The following is a 21,471-nucleotide window of genomic DNA, read 5'->3' on the forward strand; positions in this document are numbered from 1 at the left end:
TCTCCCACAGCTGACTGCCGATAACGGCAAATCCTCTTGTCCAGAGCGTATGTACATTCCCTCTTCCTGAAAGCAGCAATTCAATTCATTTTCGACAACACCAATGATACTGAAAATTTTCCAATGCCAGTAATCGATGACAGAGAAAGCGCTCTCTTCAGTAGTTATTGTATTGAAATGCAGTGGTGTATTCACGGAACAAAAAGTGTTCGGCTTTTTCACAAGGTCAGCAGCGGATATTTCACTAAAATAGTTTTAAAAAACTTTCTCACTTCTCATTTTTGAAAGAAAGTTCTTCAACTTCTTCAGCTTCAAGCAGACACCAACTGTTGTGCTTGGACACTGTAAGCTATGTACTACAGACTCACATATTCCAAATAAAGGATCTTTCTGATTTGGCAGGTACCACTTGTTTTCTTAACGAAACACTTTCAAACTTGGAACACTGGTAGAATGTGTCGTATAAAATATCTTTTACTCTTAGTGTTATTGAGAAAATTTTATTTTTTAAAGCTATTCCGTGTTAAAATTGTCGAATTTCGGTAATTTCAACCAATCACTGACATCTATTGAGGTGAAAACAATTACTGCTGTGGAATGTAAACAACACATTCTAGCAGTGTAATGGGATCTTTTGCCTTGAATAAAATTAGTGCCGTTGTTTGTCAACAACGACTATCGGCGGTACTGTTATTTATGACATTGTTCGTGCGTTTGTACTGGTTTTAGCTTAAGGGTTTTAGGGTTAGGGTTCGGGTTTTCGAATTAGGGTTAGGGTTTGGCAAAAATACTCATGACCCTAACTCTAACTCTAAAACCCGAACCCTAACCCAAAAGCTAAAACCAGTACAAACGCACGAACGATGTCATAAATAACAGTACCGCTGATAGTTGTTGTTGACAAACAACGGCACTAATTTTATTCAAGGGAAAAGAACCCATTACACCACTAGAACGTCTTGTTTACATTCCACAGCAGTAATTGTTTTCACCTCAATAGATGTCAGTGATTGGTTGAAATTACCGAAATATGACAACTTTTAACATGAAATAACTTCGAATATGAAAATTTTTCTCTGTTCTATAAGACAAAATATACAAGCATATGAAGTTTTAAAGTGTTTCAGTAGAAAACACACTAAATAAAACATAAATCAGAAAGATCCCAAATAAATTCCCAGCCACCTTAATATCAAACAAAGTGGAAGTTTTGCCAGATTGGTTCAGCTGTCCTTTGACAGTAGCTTTTATTGTTGCTCATAGCGATGTCTCACTCAGAAGCTCCAACAGGAAATCCTCTTATAGTTGCTTTCCACTATTTACAGTGCTGTTGCTCTAATGTATCAACGAGTTGGATACATGGCTTGTAACTTGACCTCACAACAAAGGCTTGTCCATTGCAATTATCTTCAGAAGAATGGCGCATTGGTGAAGAAAGTTCAGTGCATCAGTTATAATGGCAACTGTAGAGTCAACTTCTTGGTGGACAAGGTCCAGAGAGTGGTTTCCACAATGTACAAAATATGTACTAGGAAGCATGTCTTTTAATTTCTTGCATCATCAAATGAAAAGCAGCATAATTTTGAGCCAAGCAAAATGTTTAAGCAGCAAAAAACATCCATAATAACATTAGTGTCTCTGAAGAGCAGTCTGGAGGATTATAAAAACCAAGAAAATCTTTGTGAGTATCCAGGTCTTCAGAAACATAACTGACAATGCCAGAGAAATCAGTAGTACCATCATATATAATACCAATAAACATGGAATCTTCAACTTTTTTTCTGATCTCATGCAGGATGTTATGAGAGTATGCCTGTAGGATTTCATTTTGTATGGTACCAGATATGAAATTATCTTAACGTTTAAGCCACTGACTTACTTCTGCATTGCATTCTTCAACAAGCTCTTTTTCAAGATATATGAAGTTTCCTGTGTCATGTTCATGCCCTTGTAATGCTAGGCTTTGCCTTTGGCCAAAAGTGCGAACTGCTTTCATGTGGTGACCAGAACAGCTATGTGCAGTGATGTTTCCTGTAATGTTGCCCCAGTTTCATACACAAGTCAAGAAGGCAGTTTCTTTAGGCATTGTAATTCTGTTATGCCAAACTTCTTCCAGACAAAACCAGCATATAACAGTGGGACACTACATGATGAAAACTAACAAAAAAGAAAGAAAATAGAGGTACTCATGTTCCAAAGGTAAAATGAGGGCTCAGGAGAAGGATAGACAGATGGGATAGAAGGGAAGAAAGACAGAAGAGAAGAAAGACAGAAGGGAAGAAAGACAGAAGGGGAAAAAAGGAATGGAAAGTGAAAAGATAAGACAAACTGGGGGCCTGAAGTAAATGCTAGGCAAGAGATGAAAAAACAATACATGTCTAGGCACTAGTCAAGTAGAAAATGGGTGGGCGATATAAAGTTAGATGGTCTTTTGGTATCAAAAAGTGGAGGAAGAGGGACAGGGTGGAGTAGAAAAGGTTGGAGAAGAGCAGGTAGGAAGAAAGAGGATGTGCAGAGAAAGGGAATAAAGATAGAGAGTAGGTTGACAGAGATGGACAGAGGAAGAAATGGAAGGTAGTAAAAAGAGAAAGGCAGCAGATAGGTAGAGAGAGAGTCAGATAGAAAAAGATGGTGAAGGTTTTGCACAGATGAGAGGAGAGAAGAAGGAGAGAGAAATGGATAGAAAATCACCAAATATTGAACATTGTGTGGGGTCCCACTGAGTAGGAACAGAAGGTGCCGTGTTACATTGACTAATAACCATAAAATATTGCATAGAAAGTCAACAGATTGTTAGCCACTAAACCTTTTTCTATTTTCTCAACCTGTTTATTTTTGTGTTTCTTTCTGTCGAATAGCGTAGGTTCGAAACGTAAAAGACTTTCTCACTTCTCGAGCATTAAACTAATACATCTGTTTGTTGTTTACACACCCATCTTCGTTTTTCGTTTTTTTGTAAATTCTCATTTGATATATATATATATATATATATATATATATATATATAGATAGATAGATAGATACACACACGGAATGTGACAGACAGACAGACTGAAAAATTGTACAGAAAGACGACAAAGAAACAATTGAAAAAATTACATACAAGTGGTGATGGCGTAAGATGTATGCTTTGGCATTGGCTGGTGTTGCCTGTATGAATTGTGCATCTTGTCCCAGGTAAATGAGTGAAATTGCAGTTACTGCATATGCATAGACTCTTGCACTGAGAAAACTGGCATATTTTGAGGTTTTGTGCATTCATGGAGGAAAGAAAGGAGGGATTCCTCACTAATTATAGTAGCAGTGGTGGTTATGGTAGTACAGTAGAACATTGTGAAAATGATGATGTTGATGATGGGTCAGTTGTAGTATTCAGTAGAAATGAAGAATGTGGATAGCTGGATAGTAAAGGGCCTCTCATTGTGGAGTTTAATAAATCATCAACTGTCCTAGTTTTGAGGAGTGGCCATGGTTGCTGATGCTATATATATATATATATATATATATATATATATATATATTGGAAGGTTTGGAGGTGATGTACAGGAATTATATATTAGAAAAAATAATAATCAGGTACTCAGATGTCTGGATAGTTGTATATTTACAGATTTTTATTCATATGTCACATGTTTTATAAATTAGCGCTTTCACCTAGTCTTGTAGGGTTTTCAAATATATATATGTTCTACTGTATGTTCTACTGGGCTAAGGGTTGTCTGAATGCTAACATTAAGAGTGAGTGCTGAAAAGTTCCTGGCTTAAGGTGTATTGGTAAAGGTTGGAGACCCAACCTTCCAAGTTCTTTTACGGAAGGACCACTACAATAAGTGTGTGAATATGAGAAGGGAATATGCTGAATAAAATAATTAACTGATCCTCATGCATTTTCTTTTACTCAAAGCCAGGAACTTTTCAGCATCCCCTCATAGAAGTATGCATTGCAATGAATCAGATGATTATGTCTCTATAACATAGTGTTTATAAATCAATAACAAGGCAAAAATTATGGTCCTACATTTTTAGGTGAGACGATTCTACAGTTCTGAGCAGTGGTGCAACTGTTCATGGCACAAAGTGGTTTGAATTTTTTTTAACCATACCAAGTCAACTGAGACCAAAATCAAGACCAAGAAGGTAAAAAAGACAAAGTTTGGTGATTGATAAAGTTTAGAGTCATTATACAATGTCACTCTACATTGCTTCATTGCTGGTGTCACTTATGCATTGCTACCATCTTGGTGATATATACACAAAATAAGGCATCACTGTTCATATCAATCCCCAAATCACACACTGTCATTCCTTTTGACTCAAAGTATCTTTGTTGTGGTGAGTTAGTGCAAGGTGGCTTATAGGAGAGCACTTGGAATTTTCCTGCTTTAAATTGTATGTCGTTTTCTTCAGTCTATTTATATATATCTAGGTCTTTCTGTAGAAGATTAGCACTAGAAGATTCCTCAATTATTGTGTTACTTTTGTATCATCAGCATAGCTAATAAGTCTGGCTGTCTGTGTAACTGATGACATGTCCAAGAGAGCCACCATAAACAGCAGCATCCCTAAGGTACTCTAATCATTATTACTGTCTCCTTGAAGAGAGCCCCACTGGCTGCCACAGCCTAGATTGTCATTTTAAGAAGTCATGTAACCACTCTCCCAATTTTCTGACTATGATGAGTGACATATCATCTTGTGATCAAGCCTTATCAAAGACTTTTGCAAAATCCAGATATATCACATTAACATTTGAGTGATTTATTATTTATTTCAACAGACAGTCATAATGCTGCAGAAGCTGTGTAAAGTAGCTTCTTCTTGAGCAGAAGCCATGTTGAGTGTCAGGGAGCAAGTCATTATCTTCTAGGAATATGTTCAGCTTCATCCTGACAATGCATTCCATGACTTTGCTGACATATGAGGTTACAGAGACAGGCCTATAATTTTTTATGTCTGCTTTGCTACCTCTTTTATGGGTATGACATATTGTGCCTGTGATACCCCTTTTACCAGTCTGAAAGATGGAGGCTAATAAAAAAGCAAACAATCTATTCTTTTGGCTTCCATGGCAATCTAAATGCACGAGAATAATTTTCAAAATTACTCTAACTACAGAAAATCTGACAATTGACATGGCAAAAGCATGTGTTTATTTTTATAAAACTTTTATTAGAACTCTAACAATTAAAGGATAATGTTGTAAATATTAAAAGTAGCATATAAAACAGACTATCAGTTTTGAGTCACACAGATGGAATTTGAAATGGATAATAACATTTATAAGTATTCTCTGCATTCTTATGCTCAGGGAAAAGTATTGAATTTAATTCTTACTTATCCTACATTACATTATAACAAATTCAAATATTTTATATTTGTGTTATGTTGAAGCAATATTACTGCCAGTACAATAATTCAAAACTGAATCCATTAACATTTTTGAAAAACTTCTATTTTAGTCCTTAATAAGGTACACTATTTTATAAGAAAAAAAACATGGGATAATGTAGTCTAAGGATGGGATTTCTTGAAGTGGGTTCAAAAGAACCCAAGGTTCCATGAAAAATTCTGGAATATCTTTTAATAAAATTTATTAAAAATAATTCTAATAAACAGATGCTTTTCACCATTTCAATATTGTATTATTTTTCATATGACTAAATCCTCTTCCTAAAGCAACCTGTTTCACTTCATGTCTTATGAAAATAAGGATGGTGAAGGTTGTCCATTAAATATAGGCATGGCTTTTGGCAATATTTAGAAAACTGTACAACAGGTTCTGTGCCAAAATATGTTTGGGAACTACTGGTTTAGGATATACATTTTATTTTAAAAATGGATAGTGTGATCAAGATTATAACACTTCATTGAATTTTCTCAACCAGGGTCAACCTTCAGTTAAATGCACTATTTCTTTTAAAATATGAATAGGAATTGCACATACATAAAATTGAAAAAGACCACCAAATATTTTGGAAAACTGTCAGGCAATAATTTTCAGGCTGTCTCACAACTCAATATTCAGGTTCTTTTTAGTATACTCCTAATGTACTATTTTAGTCATGGAGTTTAATATTTTAAAAATACATCAACTTTAATCTTATATATTTCTATTTCAAGCTCAATGTTTTGATAACTAGGAATCTGGCTTTAATGTAAATATATTGATCATAAACTATTAGCATTTGCATTTTTGGTAATTAATTTAATTGCAAGTACAATTATTACAATTATTGATATCCTTAATCCAAATTAAATAGCATAAATTAGTTTTTGACTGTCTATGTTCTCCTTTCCTTTTATTGACCACATTGCCTGTGTTTGTCAGGATTTAAATGGCATAGTTTGTATATTTGGCACAGTTAAGTTGAAACATGTAATATGGGGTAGTGCAGTAATGATGACAAAACGATTATGGAGTAAATGATGGGCTAATTCAACTAAGTGACATGTCATGAGTCTGTTTGAAAGATTCCAGGCCCTAACCAAGTCATAGAAAAGTGTGAGGTATGTGATTTTTGAATGCACCAACATGTTCTCAGGGGATATACTCGCTTTTGCTGCTGTGTGTGTTGCCACTACCACACTGAATATTTATCTACGTGATAAATTATACCTGTGGGTGCACTCAACAGCACCACATGAGAGAAATCTAATGAAAGAAATCAAGGTGGACTGGCTGAAGCTGTTAATGCAATAGCTGTGCATGCAGCATTTTGTGATAGTCTAATTGAAGTCTGTGACAATTCATTTACTCTCCTTTTCAATTTCTTTGCTACTGGCATTTTTCAACCAATGGAGGAGCTCATCTTTGGAGACATTATGTCAAGAAATATGACATAATAAACTAAGGTGACAATTGTATGTTAGTAATGAAATGTCAATAAAAAAAGGTAAATAATATCAATATCTTAGAAATTTTTAAGAAAAGCTACTTTGCAAAGAGTTACCTCCCTTCTCTACAGTAGTCTTACTTACCTCAGGAAAGTGGGTTTTCTGGTCCCAGAGGTCCCATTACTCATTATGTGAAAACTTTTAAGAGTCTGAAACCATCTATGGAACATAAGTAATGTATATTCCCAGTTTGAAGAAAATCAGTTGTGAACTTCAGAAGTTATCCAGGTTTACAAACACACATACACAGTGAATTTTACATATTTAGATACATATATGTATGTGCGTCTGTGTGTGTGTGTGTGTGTGTGTATATATATATATATATATATATATATATATATGTGTGTGTGTGTGTGTGTGCGTGTGTGTGTGCGTGTGTGTGTATGTGTGTGTGTGTGTGTGTGTGTGTGTGTGTGTGCATGCATGTGTCTGTTTGTGTAAATGTGTGTATATATATATAGTATGGCAAGACGCATATGCAGCATAGTGACCGACTTACAGACACACCACATGAGACTAGAGGAACTTAAAAACTTCCTACTAGAACAAAAATACCCACTCACCTTAATGGAAAACCTACTAAACAAATATTGCATAAAAAACAGTAAACGCCAAGAAAAAAACTTAAAGAAACACCTAACAAGAGCGAAATTCTCAGCAGAGAATAAAACCGAATTCTACGTAAAAGAGTGTGGAGATGGTAGATGTGGAACCTGCAGCAACCCCATCTACAAATATATAGAGGCATCACCTTTACCTTTGTAACAGTTGACTATGGTGCTGCTACACCAGTTGTTCGTGAACCACCTGATTTACAATATGGGTGACGACCATAATCCACACTGCCAGATATTTTAAGCATCTCAGTGGTGATTCCTGATGGGATAGCCGGTAACCTCAGTTGGGTCAACATTTGGCAGACTCTCCTCCTCCCATTCAGCAGTCTTTCATGATGGCATTTCCAAGCCTCTTTCTTTGCAGAATCATTACATGCAAGTGCACCAGCATCCACATGGACACATTTCTATCCAATGACATCACAATTTTCTCTCACACTGTCTTGCAATCTGAAACATTTCGCATTCTTTGGTCCTCATGTCCTCATATCACTGAACATTAGCAAACTTCTTTTCTTGGCTAGATATACTTTTCTCCCAGCATCCCTTCTGGCAATCTGATACAGTTTCCAGGCCTGTTTCTTAAAGCAAATGGCCCTGTCTACTGCATCGTTCCACCACCATGTTATCCTAGGTCAGGATGGGACTTTGCACCAGCCACAGATTTGGTCTGTGTCACTTTGCAAGCTATCCCTCAGGAATTCCCAGTTGCCCTCTATGTCACAAGTCTATAGCTCCTCCTCCCTTTCATCAAATGTTTCTATTAGGATGTCCTTAAATCTCTGACTATATGAAGGGTCGTTAAGCTTCCAAATCCTTCTTTTCCTGATTGGTTTACTTCTTAGCATCCTTCTGACCTGGAGTCTAAAGTCACTAATAATTAGTCTATGCTAGGGTGGACATTCTTCACCAGAGAGGGTCTTTGTATTTAGGAACAACTATGCATCCTGCTGTCTGGTGAGAATGTAATCGATCTGGCTAGTACAGACACCTGACTGGTAGGTTATCAGGTGGCCTGCTGGCTTCTTGAAGTTGGTGTTGAAGATCAAAAGGCTATTTGCATCACAGAACTCCAGTAGCTCTTTGTTTTGGGAGCCAAATCCATGGCCTTCATGCACACCATGGAAAATATCAGGCTGCCATACAACATGCTCATTGAAATCCCCAGTCACGAAGATGAGATCATTGTCACTCGTCTTTGGGATAGTCTGCAGAAGAATATCATAAAAGTTGTCCTTCTGTTCATTTGGTAGGCCTGCTTGAGGGGCATAAACAGAAATAATTGTCATTATACTGTTCTGTAAGACTAGCCTAAGCTTAAGCACTCTATTGCACACTCTAAATACCTCTATGACCTTATCCACCTATTTCTCAGCAAGAAGTATACCCATGCCATCTACTCCGTCACCCCTTCCCAGAAGATTTATACCTATGTGCCTGTGAGGAACCTGGCTGAAGCTCCTATCCACCTTACTTCATGGATTCAGCATACACCAACACACCTCCATTTAAGCATCTCAACAATCTTGCTATATCTACCTTTCAATGCGCCTACATTGATAGTACCAACTCTGAAAACTGGCAAAGGTATGTGGGAGAGAACATGGGAAGGAGTGATGTTATTCAGCACCTGAAAATAAGGTTTCCACGATCATTTGTTAACAGACATGTCACATCAGTTGTTCTCTCACTTTAACTTACCATCATTCAAAGATGTTAAAAATTGTTGCTCCTATTAAGGGGTGGGGAGTCGTATGAAAGCATTGTAAATATGAGCATTGTAAATATAAGCATTGAGCTGCTATTGGTTAGTTCATTATGTATAGACAGAAAGAGGTTGGAGGGATGGAGCTATGCAAGTCATCTGGTGCAGAAGTGAGGCAGAGCCCTGTCAGCATTTCTGGTATGAGAAGAGACTTCTGGTATAAGGGATTTCTGGTAATGGTGGTGGGGGTGAGAATGGATGGGCACATTGCAAACAAGCAATGGCCAATATAACCACACACAAGAGACAGCAGTAAGGGACTTAAGGCCTGTAACAGGGTGAGGATCATAGCAAAGTATGGAAACATGAGGGATATGTAATACGATTTGAAAAGTTATTGAAAAATTTTAAGAATTATAAGCCTCAAGAGCGATTAAACACTAGAGAAATTTCTTAAACGTAGCTGGGCATTTTGTGTGGTAATCAACATATAGCGGAGGAGGAATGTGAGACTTTGGAAGACCAGAGGGTTCTTTAAATAGTTTACAACCGGAAGTGGCGAACAAGCAATGGCCTACATTGCTTGCCACACACAAAAGATAGAGAGAGAGAAAGCAGTAAGGGACATGAGGCCTTTAGCGAGGCAAAGATCATAGCAAAGTATGGAATATGCATTAATTTCAATTCTTCTTATTAATAACTGCATAGATTTTTATCAGGTAAACCGACATCTGACTGTTCAACGAAGACTTCAAAATAACTAATAGCAACTTCTCTTGAAAATTAACAAAACTTGGCATTGTGGTTTTATCAAGTACCTGCGGAAAAGGGTTTAGCTCCCAAATATTCTCATGCTGACATGCTTGTTACATTAGTGGATGATGCTCCAGGGTTTCAAAAGGGCAAAAGTGGGTAGCTGAATTTAGGAGGGGAAGGGAATCTTGAAGATGACCCAAAGTCTGAATGTCCTGCAACTGCCACCACCAAGGAAAACATCGATCATGTTCATCACATGGTGGTAGATGACAGGTGATTGACTATAAATCAAATAGCCAAGGTTATTACCAAATCCTATGAGATAGTCAAAAAAATCTGCACAATGAACTTGGTGGGTACCAAGTCTTCTCATACCTGATCAAAAGCACACCAGGCTGATCACAACAGGGAAAATTTGACATTGTCTGAAGCAAATCCAACTTGTTTCCTCGAATGCTTCCTAACTCAGGATGAGTGTTGACTTCATCACTTTGAGCTAGACAATCTATGCAGTAAAAACACCCTTTCTCACCTGCTCCAAAGAAGGACAACATTGTTTCATCTGCAGGGAAGGTGATAGTCTCAAGTTTTGGGATGCAAAAGGTATTGTGTTTATGGACTATTTTCAAAAGGGCCACACTATCAATGGAGAGTAATATGCCAACTTGTTACAAAATGTTTTCAAGACCAAACGCCCAGGAAAACTGACGAAAGTGGTCTTGTTTCATCAGGACAATTCTCTGCACATAAGTCTTTGGTTTCAATGGCTGCTGTGCATAATTGTAGCTTTGAATTGGTTGATCAGTATCCCTATTCTCCTGATTTCACCTTATCAGACTATCATTTGTTTCCCAACATGAAAAAAACATTTGGCTGGGAACCAGTACCACAGTGATGGTGATGTCATATCTGCTGTTGATAACTTTTTTTGACCAACAGAATGAAAGCTTCTTCACCAATGAAATTCAGGCACTGCAATATCAATGGAAGAAGTGTGTGGACTACAGGTGGGGGTCTATGTTGAAAAATAAACTTCATTTGGTCACACTCCATGAGAATATTTTGGTTAGCCTATGAACTTTTCAATTGACCATCATAGTAAAGAGCCCAAGCTATACTCTTTCATTTGGTTATGTCCAAAGATTGTTAATTTGCTTATTCACATTTGGACACTTCTTCAGTATAAGATTATCATACACTAGAGTAAGTGGAGTAAGAGCACACACGAAGACAAAAACTGTTACTGAATAGGTCACAGATGTGTGATAAAAGATTTCCAGCCAATGGATATGAGTTAAAATAGAAACAGTAATAAAAAACTGAAGAACAAATATATAGTGCGTGTGCTTATTTGGCAAAAATGAAATGACATCTTGTAATACAACAATATCTGCTTCAACACACGATTTCACATCAGGAATCTTGCAACACAAATTGATAAACGTAACTATTATATAAATTATATATATATATATATATATATATATATATATATATATATATATATATACATGCACACACACACACACACACACACACACACACACACACACACACACATAGGCAACCTTATTTGAATCCAGTGCCGTCGTGTTTTAATGAGAGTCATCAAAAGTTATCTTCTCTGTCACATCGTTAGCAACTGGGCGGCACTCATTACATCGCTATAAAAGACATGCACAAACAGATAACATCCCCTTTTCTCTCACACTCTGCCTGCAACAAGCCACAGTTTCTCCATCTCTGTTCCTGCTACAAGACAACTTCTTGTTGATTGAATTTTTCTTAAATCCTCTTTCACCAGTCATGGAATGCGGCAAGATGAAAACATTTCCTTATTCAAATTCCATTCTACTCTATTGAATGTTAATGTTCAAGTTGTGTAAATGATCTCATCCTGGATTGGAATAAATCCCTCATGTACACCTTCATAAATCTCACACAAGTTGTTGTTGTTCCTCACTAGATTGATTCTACAGCGATCGAAGGATGACCGGACATTATATCAAATTAGTGGGCTAAAAACCCACTAAAGTGGTAACTCCGACATCGGAAAATATCCACCAGATATTTTCCTTAAAAAAAAGGGGGGGGGGCAGGAGATACATGTTAAAACAAAAAAAAAAATGTATTTTGAATAGCTTGTTTTGACATCCAAGTGTGTGAATATTCTGTTGTTTACAATACGGCGGATGGCCTCTGTCTCCATTGCTTGACCATGTGCCTCACAAATGCGTCCTAATGCTTTGCTTCGTTTTCGTCTGGATTTTGCCTGCTCACCACCATTGCTCAACATTACTCGAGTTTGTCTTATCATAGGTTCTAATATACAAATTTGGAGTGAGAATATGAGTCACGAAAGCATGGACATCACTCCCATCGACCAGCTGGCCTTGTCTGCCAATAGAATTTTGGAGTACACTGGAAATGGAACTGCAGACAACAAATTGGCTGCTGTTTCTCCTTCTCCCTCAACAGTCGTAGATTCATTTCAGCAGCCTGATTCCACTCAAGTGGACACTCTGCAGGCCATTTAGGAACTCACTGTGCAGGTGAAGAAGCTATGTGCCACTCAGAATTTGCCACGACGGCGAACATTCAGCCAGTCACCCTCCCCCATGTGACATGCCTTACCCTCTGCCTCCTCATCAGACTTATGCTGGTATCATCATCGCTTTGGCCGAAATGCTAGGAAGTGCATTCAACCGTGCTCACATTTGAGTCAGGGAAACGCCACTACGGGACGCTAAGCATGGCAGCTGGTCCCAGTACACATCCCCAGAGCCGTGCATTTTTCGTAAAAGATTGTTCATCATGCAAATTTTTCCTGGTAGATTCTGGTGCAGCTTGTAGTATTTGACTGCTGAAATTCATCAAGGACAAGCCTCCTCTATCGGATGTTACCTTGCAAGCTGTCAACCACTCACTCATTTCAACATATGGTCAAGTCTTTCTTTCCCTGGATTTGACCCTTCAACAGAACTTCAAGTGGATTTTTATCATTGCTGATCTGCTCTACCCAATCCTAGGCGCAGATTTTCTCCATCAGTTTTCCCTCATGGTTGATGTTCATAAGCAGAGACTTGTAGATAGCACCTCTGACCTCCATATTCCTGAATGAATATCGAGTACTCCTGCAGCCAGCCCAGTTTTCTTCAAAGTCTCAGCTGGTGATCAGTACTAGGCTATTTTCAACTCTTTTCTGGAACTGATCAAGCTAAACTTCCAAGTGGATAACCCTGCCCACTCGACAAGGCATTTTATTGCTACAACCGGGCCTCCTGTTTTTTCTCAACCACATCACCTACCTCCAGAGAAGCTTAAGGAGGTCAAGGCGGAATTTGCCCACATGCTCCAGCTAGGAATTATCTGCCCCTCCACCAGCCAACGGGCCTCACCGTTGCACATGGTCCCCAAAGGATCAGGTGATTGGCATCCTACAGGAGATTTCTGACACCTAAATGCTATTACTGTCCCAGACTGTTATCCGATCTCATCTCCAGGACTTGCTTCATCCTTACAGGGGTGTACCATGTTCTCTAAGCTCAATCTGGTTAGGGCCTACTATCAGATTCCTGTGCACCCAGAAAACATCCCTAAAACTGCTGTGACAACATCGTTTGACACTTCTGAATTTCTGACAATGCTGTTTGGGTTTCGTAATGCTGCCAGTACATTCCAGTGCTTTATAGAGGAGGTCATTCATGGGATGGACTTTGTCTATGCTTATACCAATGATCTGTTGATTGCCAGTTCCAGTGCTGAAGAGCATGTACAACATTTAAAGCTGCTCTTCCAGCACCTGACCCAATTCAGAGTTAAAATAAATCCAGCTAAATGTGTTTTTGGATCCTCTTCACTCGTTTTCCTTGGCCACCTCATCAATAACCCTTTCGTTACCAAACCGCCCAAAGCCGCCCGAAAAAAATTTTGGTTCATGTGACCAAGCCGCCCAAAACCGCCCGTAATCACCTATTCATATTTAAATGAGAATATCCGAGCAAATCTCATTAGTACATTCGTGAAAACACGTGATTATTTGTGTAAACAGTTCAGCTACAGTTTTGTATGACGATCAACGTGATTTTTTAATTTTGTGAATTTTGGGAGATTTTTTTCCAAATTTGTTCCTCTTGTGTTTTCAAAATTTGTAATCCTGACAAAAAAATGGATACAAATTTTATTCTGTCAAGCAGCGAGTCAGAATTCGAAGGATTTTCCGTTGAAGACCTTGATAAATCTAACTCTGTAACCGAAAAAAAAAAGCACGTGGTATTTGATAATGAATCTGAGGTTTCATTTTCCGAAAATGAAAGCAGTGAATCTGAGAGCTCCGATGATAGCGATAAAGAGAATGAATTAGTACCTGAATGGAGTGAAAATTTAAAAACTCCTTCTTTCAGTGATTTTTCTGAAGAAACTGGACCAAGTCACAGTCTTACCCAGGAGAGTAAAGCTTTAGACTATTTCTTTTTGCTTTTTCCGATGTGCCTATTTGAATTGATTATGGCGGAAACAAACCGTTACGCTAAATGTAAACAAAGCGTAAAAAAAGGATAGTTTGTGGTTTCCCATAAACTTGAATGAAATTAAAGCATATTTTGCCATAAATATTATTATGGGCATTAGAAAGTTACCTAGAATAACAAATTAGTGGAGTAGTGATGAACCCTTTGGAGACGAATATGTCTCAAGTATAATGACGAGGATACGGTTTTTAAAATTGACTCAATATCTACATGTAAGAGACACGAGCAGTACACCAGTACGTGGAAAACCAGACTTTGATCCCGTATTTAAAATAAGACCCCTCATTGACTGTGTTCAAAGCACATATAAAACAGTTTATAGATGAGGATATGGTGGGCTATAAAGGCCGAGTGCGTTTTCGACAGTATATGCCAGGAAAGCGCACAAAATGGGGGATCAAAGTTTGGAAAAGATTTGTGAATCAAATACTGGGTACTGCTCTGGATTTTAATTTTATACTGGCAAAAGAGACAGTAATAAATCCAGTAATGTGCACAACTCTTCTATAATAATATTTTGTTGTATACCCAATTGAATATTAGCTAATTTTAATAATTTTATATTTTGTTGAATTTACCTGTATTTACCTGTAATTAAAGTCACTTTGTGACCAAAATTTTGGTATAGAATTGGTTGAGAACCCTTCGTTAAATTATCTTCCAAAAATCACATTAATATGTTGATAAATAAAAAAGTTGTTTAATGAAACCAGCCTAAATTTATGATTATGTTAGAAATTAATTGAAACACATAAGGGGTGTAATTTGGTGAGAAATATGGTTAGGCCTCTTCCTGAAAAAGTCCAGGCTATTCAAGAACTACCTCCTCCTACCTCACTCCAGCAGCTTCGTCATTTCCTGGGATTATTGAACTTTTATAGGCGTTTTATCCCCTACTGTGTGAAGCACCTTGCTCCTCTTACTGAGCTTTTAAAGGATCATAAGAACAAAAATGAAGCTATTTCACTTTCACCTTCCCAAATTGATGCCTTTCGAGCAGTAAAGCGTGAACTTGTGCAAGCCTCGCTGTTAACGCACCGTTTATGGCGGAAAGCTTTCGCTTGTAGTGGACACATCAAATACAGCTGTAGGCGCCATTTTGAAACAGTTTCATCAAGAGCGTATACAAACTTTGGCATTTTTCTCTCAGCAGCTGAAATCAACCGAGACCCGCTATAGCACTTTTGGATGTGAATTATTGGCAGCAAAACACTTCCATCATTACCTTGAAGTGAGACAGTTTGCCATCTACACAGACCATAAACCTCTTACATTCGCCTTATGGTCTAAGCCTGAAAAATATTTGCCGAGCAACATTCAGCAACATTCAGCATATCTCAGGAACCCAGAACACTGCTGTTGATGTTTTGTTCCATTTGCCAATCAACTCATTACCACCCACTTCTGCAATTGAATTAACTGTTTTGGCTTCAGGCCAGCTTCCTTTCGATTCATTTGACACCACATCTGCTGAATTTGCAACATGTAAATTCAAGTACCTGCCCATACTGACTGTCGACAGGAACATCTTGTGCGACATATCGGAGAAGCATCGAGGGTTGTCTTCGATGCCTTGCATAATTTTGCTCATCCTGGCATCGCGGCCTCGGTAAAACTCATTACGACTAGATTTTTCTGGCCAAACATGAGACGGGATGTTACCGAATGGTCTCTTCGATGCCTGTCTTCGATGCCAAAAGTCTAAAGTGCACAAGCATATTTGGGCACCTCTCGGTACTTTAAACTATCCTGACACTCATTTCTCTCACGTGCATATTGATATTGTGGGACTGTGGCCTATCAGTCGGGGATTTACATATATCTTGACTTGTATTGATCACTTCAGCCGATGGCCTGAAGCAATTCCATTAACAGACATTACTGCTGAATCTGTAGCGCGAGCTCTAGTATCAGGATGGATATCACGCTATGGTGTTCCCACCACCATCATTACAGACCGCGGCAGACAGTTCGAATCACACCTCTTTTCGGAGTTGATAAAAATGATTGGGGCTCAATGGATTAGGACTACCAGCCACCATCTGACCTTGAACAGCATCGTGGAACGATTCTACCATCAGCTGAAAGCTGCTTTATGAGCCTCTCTTGACATCCAGCATTGGACCAAGTATCTTCCTATTGTTCTCTTCGGTATCCGAACATCAGTTAAGGAGGACCTTGGCTTCTCTCTAGCCGAGCTGCTTTATGGTGCCTGTTTGTCCTTGCCAGGACAGATGCTCACCCCAGCTGATCTTACTACTCAAAATCCAGCATTTTATGCTAACTGCCTGCATGTATACTTTCAGGAGCTTCCACCAATGAGCACTCGGCAGCAAATAATAAAATCTTTGGTCCCCAAGGATATTGCCTCGTGGACTCACGTTTTTGTATGTAAGGATGCAGTGAGAAGTCCCCTCACTCCCCTTTACTCAGGACCTTATCACGTGTTGGCACACAATGATAAAAATTTCCCTATAGCCTTGAATGGTTCCCGAGAAACAGTCTCGGTTGATACACTTAAAGAGCCTTATACAGACGTGCTCACACCAGAACCTCATACTCCCCCATCCTACATTATACAACAGGAAAATACTGCATCACTGCATCCACCACCAGCTCAACTACACGGTTCTTCCCCACACCCATCAACATACGTCATGACAACTCACAGTGGCAGTTGTGTCAACTGGTCTAAGAAACTTTGTAAAACTATTTTTACATGAAACTCATATTCTATTTGTCTTTTCTTTTCCTATTTAATACATTTACTCTGTTTTCCTTTTCATGTATAAGCTTGCTTACCTTGATTCTGCATCCACTAATTTTGGTATGGCATTTGTTGCCTTTTACATCTCAAAGACCTTTTCTTTCTGTGTATATTATATGTTAACATGTTTCAATGTTCATACACACATGCACCACATTCTAGAATTTTAGTTGCTTTCTCATTGCTCCTATATGCTAGCACCTCCAGCCTCTGCAAGTGACCCACCACTCTTGCAAGCTTACAACAGAAGCCTCTGTAAATAACCTACCACTCTTGCTAACTTAAAACACCTTGACTCTAGCATCCTGTGATTTCCAGTTTCCTGGACAGTTGTTATCACATTTGCATGTCAGGCGTTCTCCACCTCAGCTTTGCACCAGCTGGCACATCCTGTACACTGCCTCAGCTTTGCAGTAGCTGGCACATCCTGCACACTACCTTAACCTTGCATCACATACATTCATACAGATTCTGCAGCTTTTCATTTGCATATTCTTGTGTTTGCATGCATTACTTGCGTTTTGCCGTTTTCCATGATAATCCTTTCCACGCCCTTGGTATCTCTGCTCACACCTTCTGAAACACAAGGCAATTACCTTCTTCGGTGCCTACAGTTTAACTCTTTGCCTTTTCACCCATTTCTCTTCTTTTGGTCTGGGGGAGTTTTATGTAGACAAACCTTATTTGAATCCATTGCTGTCTTTTTTTAATGAGAGTCATCTATAGTTATCGTCCCTGTCACATCGTTAGCAACTAGGTGGCGCTTGTTACATAGCTATAAAAGATGTGCACAGACAGGTAACACATCCCCTTTTCTCTCACACATTGCCTGCAGCTAGCCATGGTTTCCTCATCTCTGTTCCTGCTACAAGACAACTTCTCGTTGATTGAATTTTCTTAAATCCTCTTTCACCAGTCATGGAATGTGGCAAGACGAAAACATTTCTTTATTAAAATTCCATTCTGTTTTATTGAATGTTAATGTTCAAGTTGTATAAATGCTCTCATCCTGGATTGGAATAAATCCCTCATGTACATGAAGTCTTCACAAATGTCACATGAATTGTTGTTGTTCCTCACTGGATTGATTCTAACAGAGATCGAAGGATGACTGAACATTATATTAAACTAGTGGGCTAAAAATCCACTAAATATAAATATATATATATATATATATATATATATATATATATATATAGACATAGGAGTGGCTGTGTGGTAAGTAGCTTGCTTACAAACCACATGGTTCTGGGTTCAGTCCCACTGCGTGGCACCTTAGGCAAGGGTCTTCTACTATAGCCTCGGGCTGACCAAAGCCTTGTGAGTGGATTTGGTAGATGGAAACTGAAAGAAGCATATCGTATATATATGTGTATATATATATATATATATATATATATATATATATATATATATATATGTATGTGTGTGTGTGTGTTTGTCTCCTCACCATTGCTTGACAACCGATGCTGGTGTGTTTACGTCCCTGTAACTTAGCGGTTTGGCAAAAGAGACCAATAGAATAAGTACTAGGCTTACAAAGAATAAGTCCTGGGGTCGATTTGTTCAACTAAAGGCAGTGCTCCAGCATGGCCGCAGTCAAATGACTGAAACAAGTAAAAGAGTAAAAAAGAATAAAGAGTATATATATACACAATGGGATTCTTTCAGTTTCCATCTACCTAATCCACTCACAAGGCTTTGGTCGGCCCAACGCTATTGTAGAAGACACTTGCCCAAGGTGTCATGTAGTGGGACTGAACCTGGAGCCATGTGGTTGGTAAGCAAGCTACTTACCACACAGCTACTCCTGTGCCTATTATATATATATGTTCTTTGCATATTCTCTGTAGGAGTAGAGCCTCAGTTCTTTTACTCTCTCCAGTTGCTCATCTGTTGCACTAAGTCAATCTTTTTTATATAGCAGCATAGGATTGCCTTGAGTTCTGCTGTTAGTTTGACACTTTGTAACAACCATAGTTGGGAGTAGTAATCTAATGAACTGAGAACAAATATTCTCCATAGAAATAGCATAGTATCCTTCTTCCTTGTTCTGGATGATCTCAAAATCCAACCACCCACTCACTTGCAGTAATAAGTAATAAGCACATGGAATGATGCATCATTAATCTTGTGGATTTCCAGGTGAAACACAGACACTGACTCTGAGATTGCATTCCTCCTTGGTTCTCTGTTTTCTGCTTGCAGTCTGTACACTAATAGTAGAATGTGTGAAAATTCTTAGCATTGAACAGCAAGTTATTGCATATCTGTAAGCTAGCTATTTTCTAGGAACATGATCAGTCTCCTTCTGACAATGCACTCTGTGACTTTTACTAGCATGAGGTCAGAGAGATAGGCTTGTAAGCATTTAGCATGTGCTCTGCTTCCTCCCTTATGGACACATAATATTGAATACTTTTTTTTTTGCTTAATTACAATTCATACAAGCGTGAAATCCTTATATATGTATGTATACTTAAGAGTAGATATAAATAATGATTAATATCTCAATATGGATTTTCAAATTTTACTCTTTGACAAAAAGGTTATTTTTATTATCTTAAAATTTCTAAATAAGAAAAAATAACTTTTACTTACATTCAGCTCTATCATATTTTTCTGTAACTTCCAAATTTGCCCTACAAAACCAAAAAGTATGTACACTTTCCAATCAATAAAGAAAAAAGTGCATTGCCTCCATAAAAATTTTTTATGAATATCTAATACATGTCATTCATAAAAACAATTGGAAACTAAACAAAGTTTACTATCAGGTCAAAATTAAAATGTTAGAATATATCAAAAGTCATCAATATTCATGAAATCATGTAAACTAATTCAAAACATGAATGAATTACATCAAGGAATTCTTATTAATTTATAATTATATAAAAAAATTCCAGTAGCAGTTCCTGTTTGACCCTCTGCAAATCCCAAATTTTATTTTGGCTCACGGGAGCAACTGCCGTTTGAAGTTTCATATTGTTCTTAAATGCTCAAAATGGGGGTAGATAGACAGCCGAAAACTGATGAAGAGTCATTCTTTATGTTACTTGTCTTGGTTTCCATTTGTTTCTCTCATTGTTTGCATACTCCAAATTTGTCTTCGTATTTCATGTTGTTTACATTTTGTGACGTCCAGTACCCATCTGTTGTTATGTCAGTTTTATTATTTTTATCGTATTTGTGTAACATTGTTCATTTTTATTTTTTTCTGTCCTTGTTTTTGTATACATTCGCTGCTTTCTTCCAAGGAATCTAATGCTCTTAGCTTAGTTTTTCCTTGGGGCTGGCTGGATTGGAGCAATATCAAGAATGACCAGCCGAAATTGCAAGGATAATCTGGATCTCAACTGAAGAAAGAAAACTCCGAATGACCTGTCCATGTTTTCTTTGTATCGTCTATCTGTATGTTTTGTCCCTTTCATATATCACATAACTGTCTGGATATTTTGCGTCCTTGTCCTATTTTGTATTATTTATACATATATACATAGCGGCGTACGTACAACTTGTCTCTTATATGTAAGTATACATTTTTCTAAAATCTTGTACGACTATTTCTGTCTATCAGCTCCTTCAACCATATTCGTTCATTCCACTGTTCATTCTTTCGTTCCACCTCGCTCACATTTCCTTGCCTTCTCTTCTTTCCCTCCACTTTTCACTTCACTGTGTCCCTGTCATTTTTCTCGCCCCTCCCTAATTCTTTTGTCCCTTTACCTCTACCTCTCTCTCTTCTCTTCCCATGTGACCGGTGTTCGGCCAAGCATTATCTTTCATATATATATATATAATTATATATTCAATTGATTTCTTTCAGTTTCTGTCTACAAAATCCACTCACAAGTCTTTTGTTGGTCTGAGGCTATAGCAGAAGACACATGCCAAGTCACCACACAATGGGACTAAACACAGAACCATGTGTTTTAGAACCAAGTTTCTTACTACACAGCCACACCTGCACCTATGTGTGTGTGTATGAGTGTATATATGCATGTATGTGTGTGTGTGTGTGCGCGTACATATTACATGTACATCAATATATATACATGTACATCTATATATATATACATCTTCACATATACATGTATATATATACATCTATATCTATACATATATAAATCGATATATATATATACATGTAAATCTATATATATACATCTTCACATATACAAGTATACATATACAGCTATA

General features: G+C 37.8%; 1 protein-coding gene across 1 annotated transcript in view; it reads right to left on the reverse strand.

Annotated features, from left to right (window-relative positions):
* LOC106874321 (uncharacterized) overlaps positions 1-20,423 on the reverse strand; it is a 456,333-nt gene extending 435,910 nt beyond the window's left edge. Inside the window, exons 1-2 of the mRNA XM_089338627.1 lie at positions 20,401-20,423; positions 19,873-19,913 (exon numbers count right to left, since the gene is read on the reverse strand). Of these exons, the coding sequence (XP_089194753.1) occupies positions 19,873-19,913; positions 20,401-20,423 (64 nt within the window). The remainder of the gene's footprint in view (positions 1-19,872; positions 19,914-20,400) is intronic.
* Positions 20,424-21,471: the final 1,048 nt, after the last annotated feature.

This window comes from Octopus bimaculoides, chromosome 2 (assembly GCF_046866305.1).
Source record: "Octopus bimaculoides isolate indiv1 chromosome 2, ASM4686630v1, whole genome shotgun sequence".
In the NCBI taxonomy this organism is placed as follows: domain Eukaryota; kingdom Metazoa; phylum Mollusca; class Cephalopoda; order Octopoda; family Octopodidae; genus Octopus; species Octopus bimaculoides.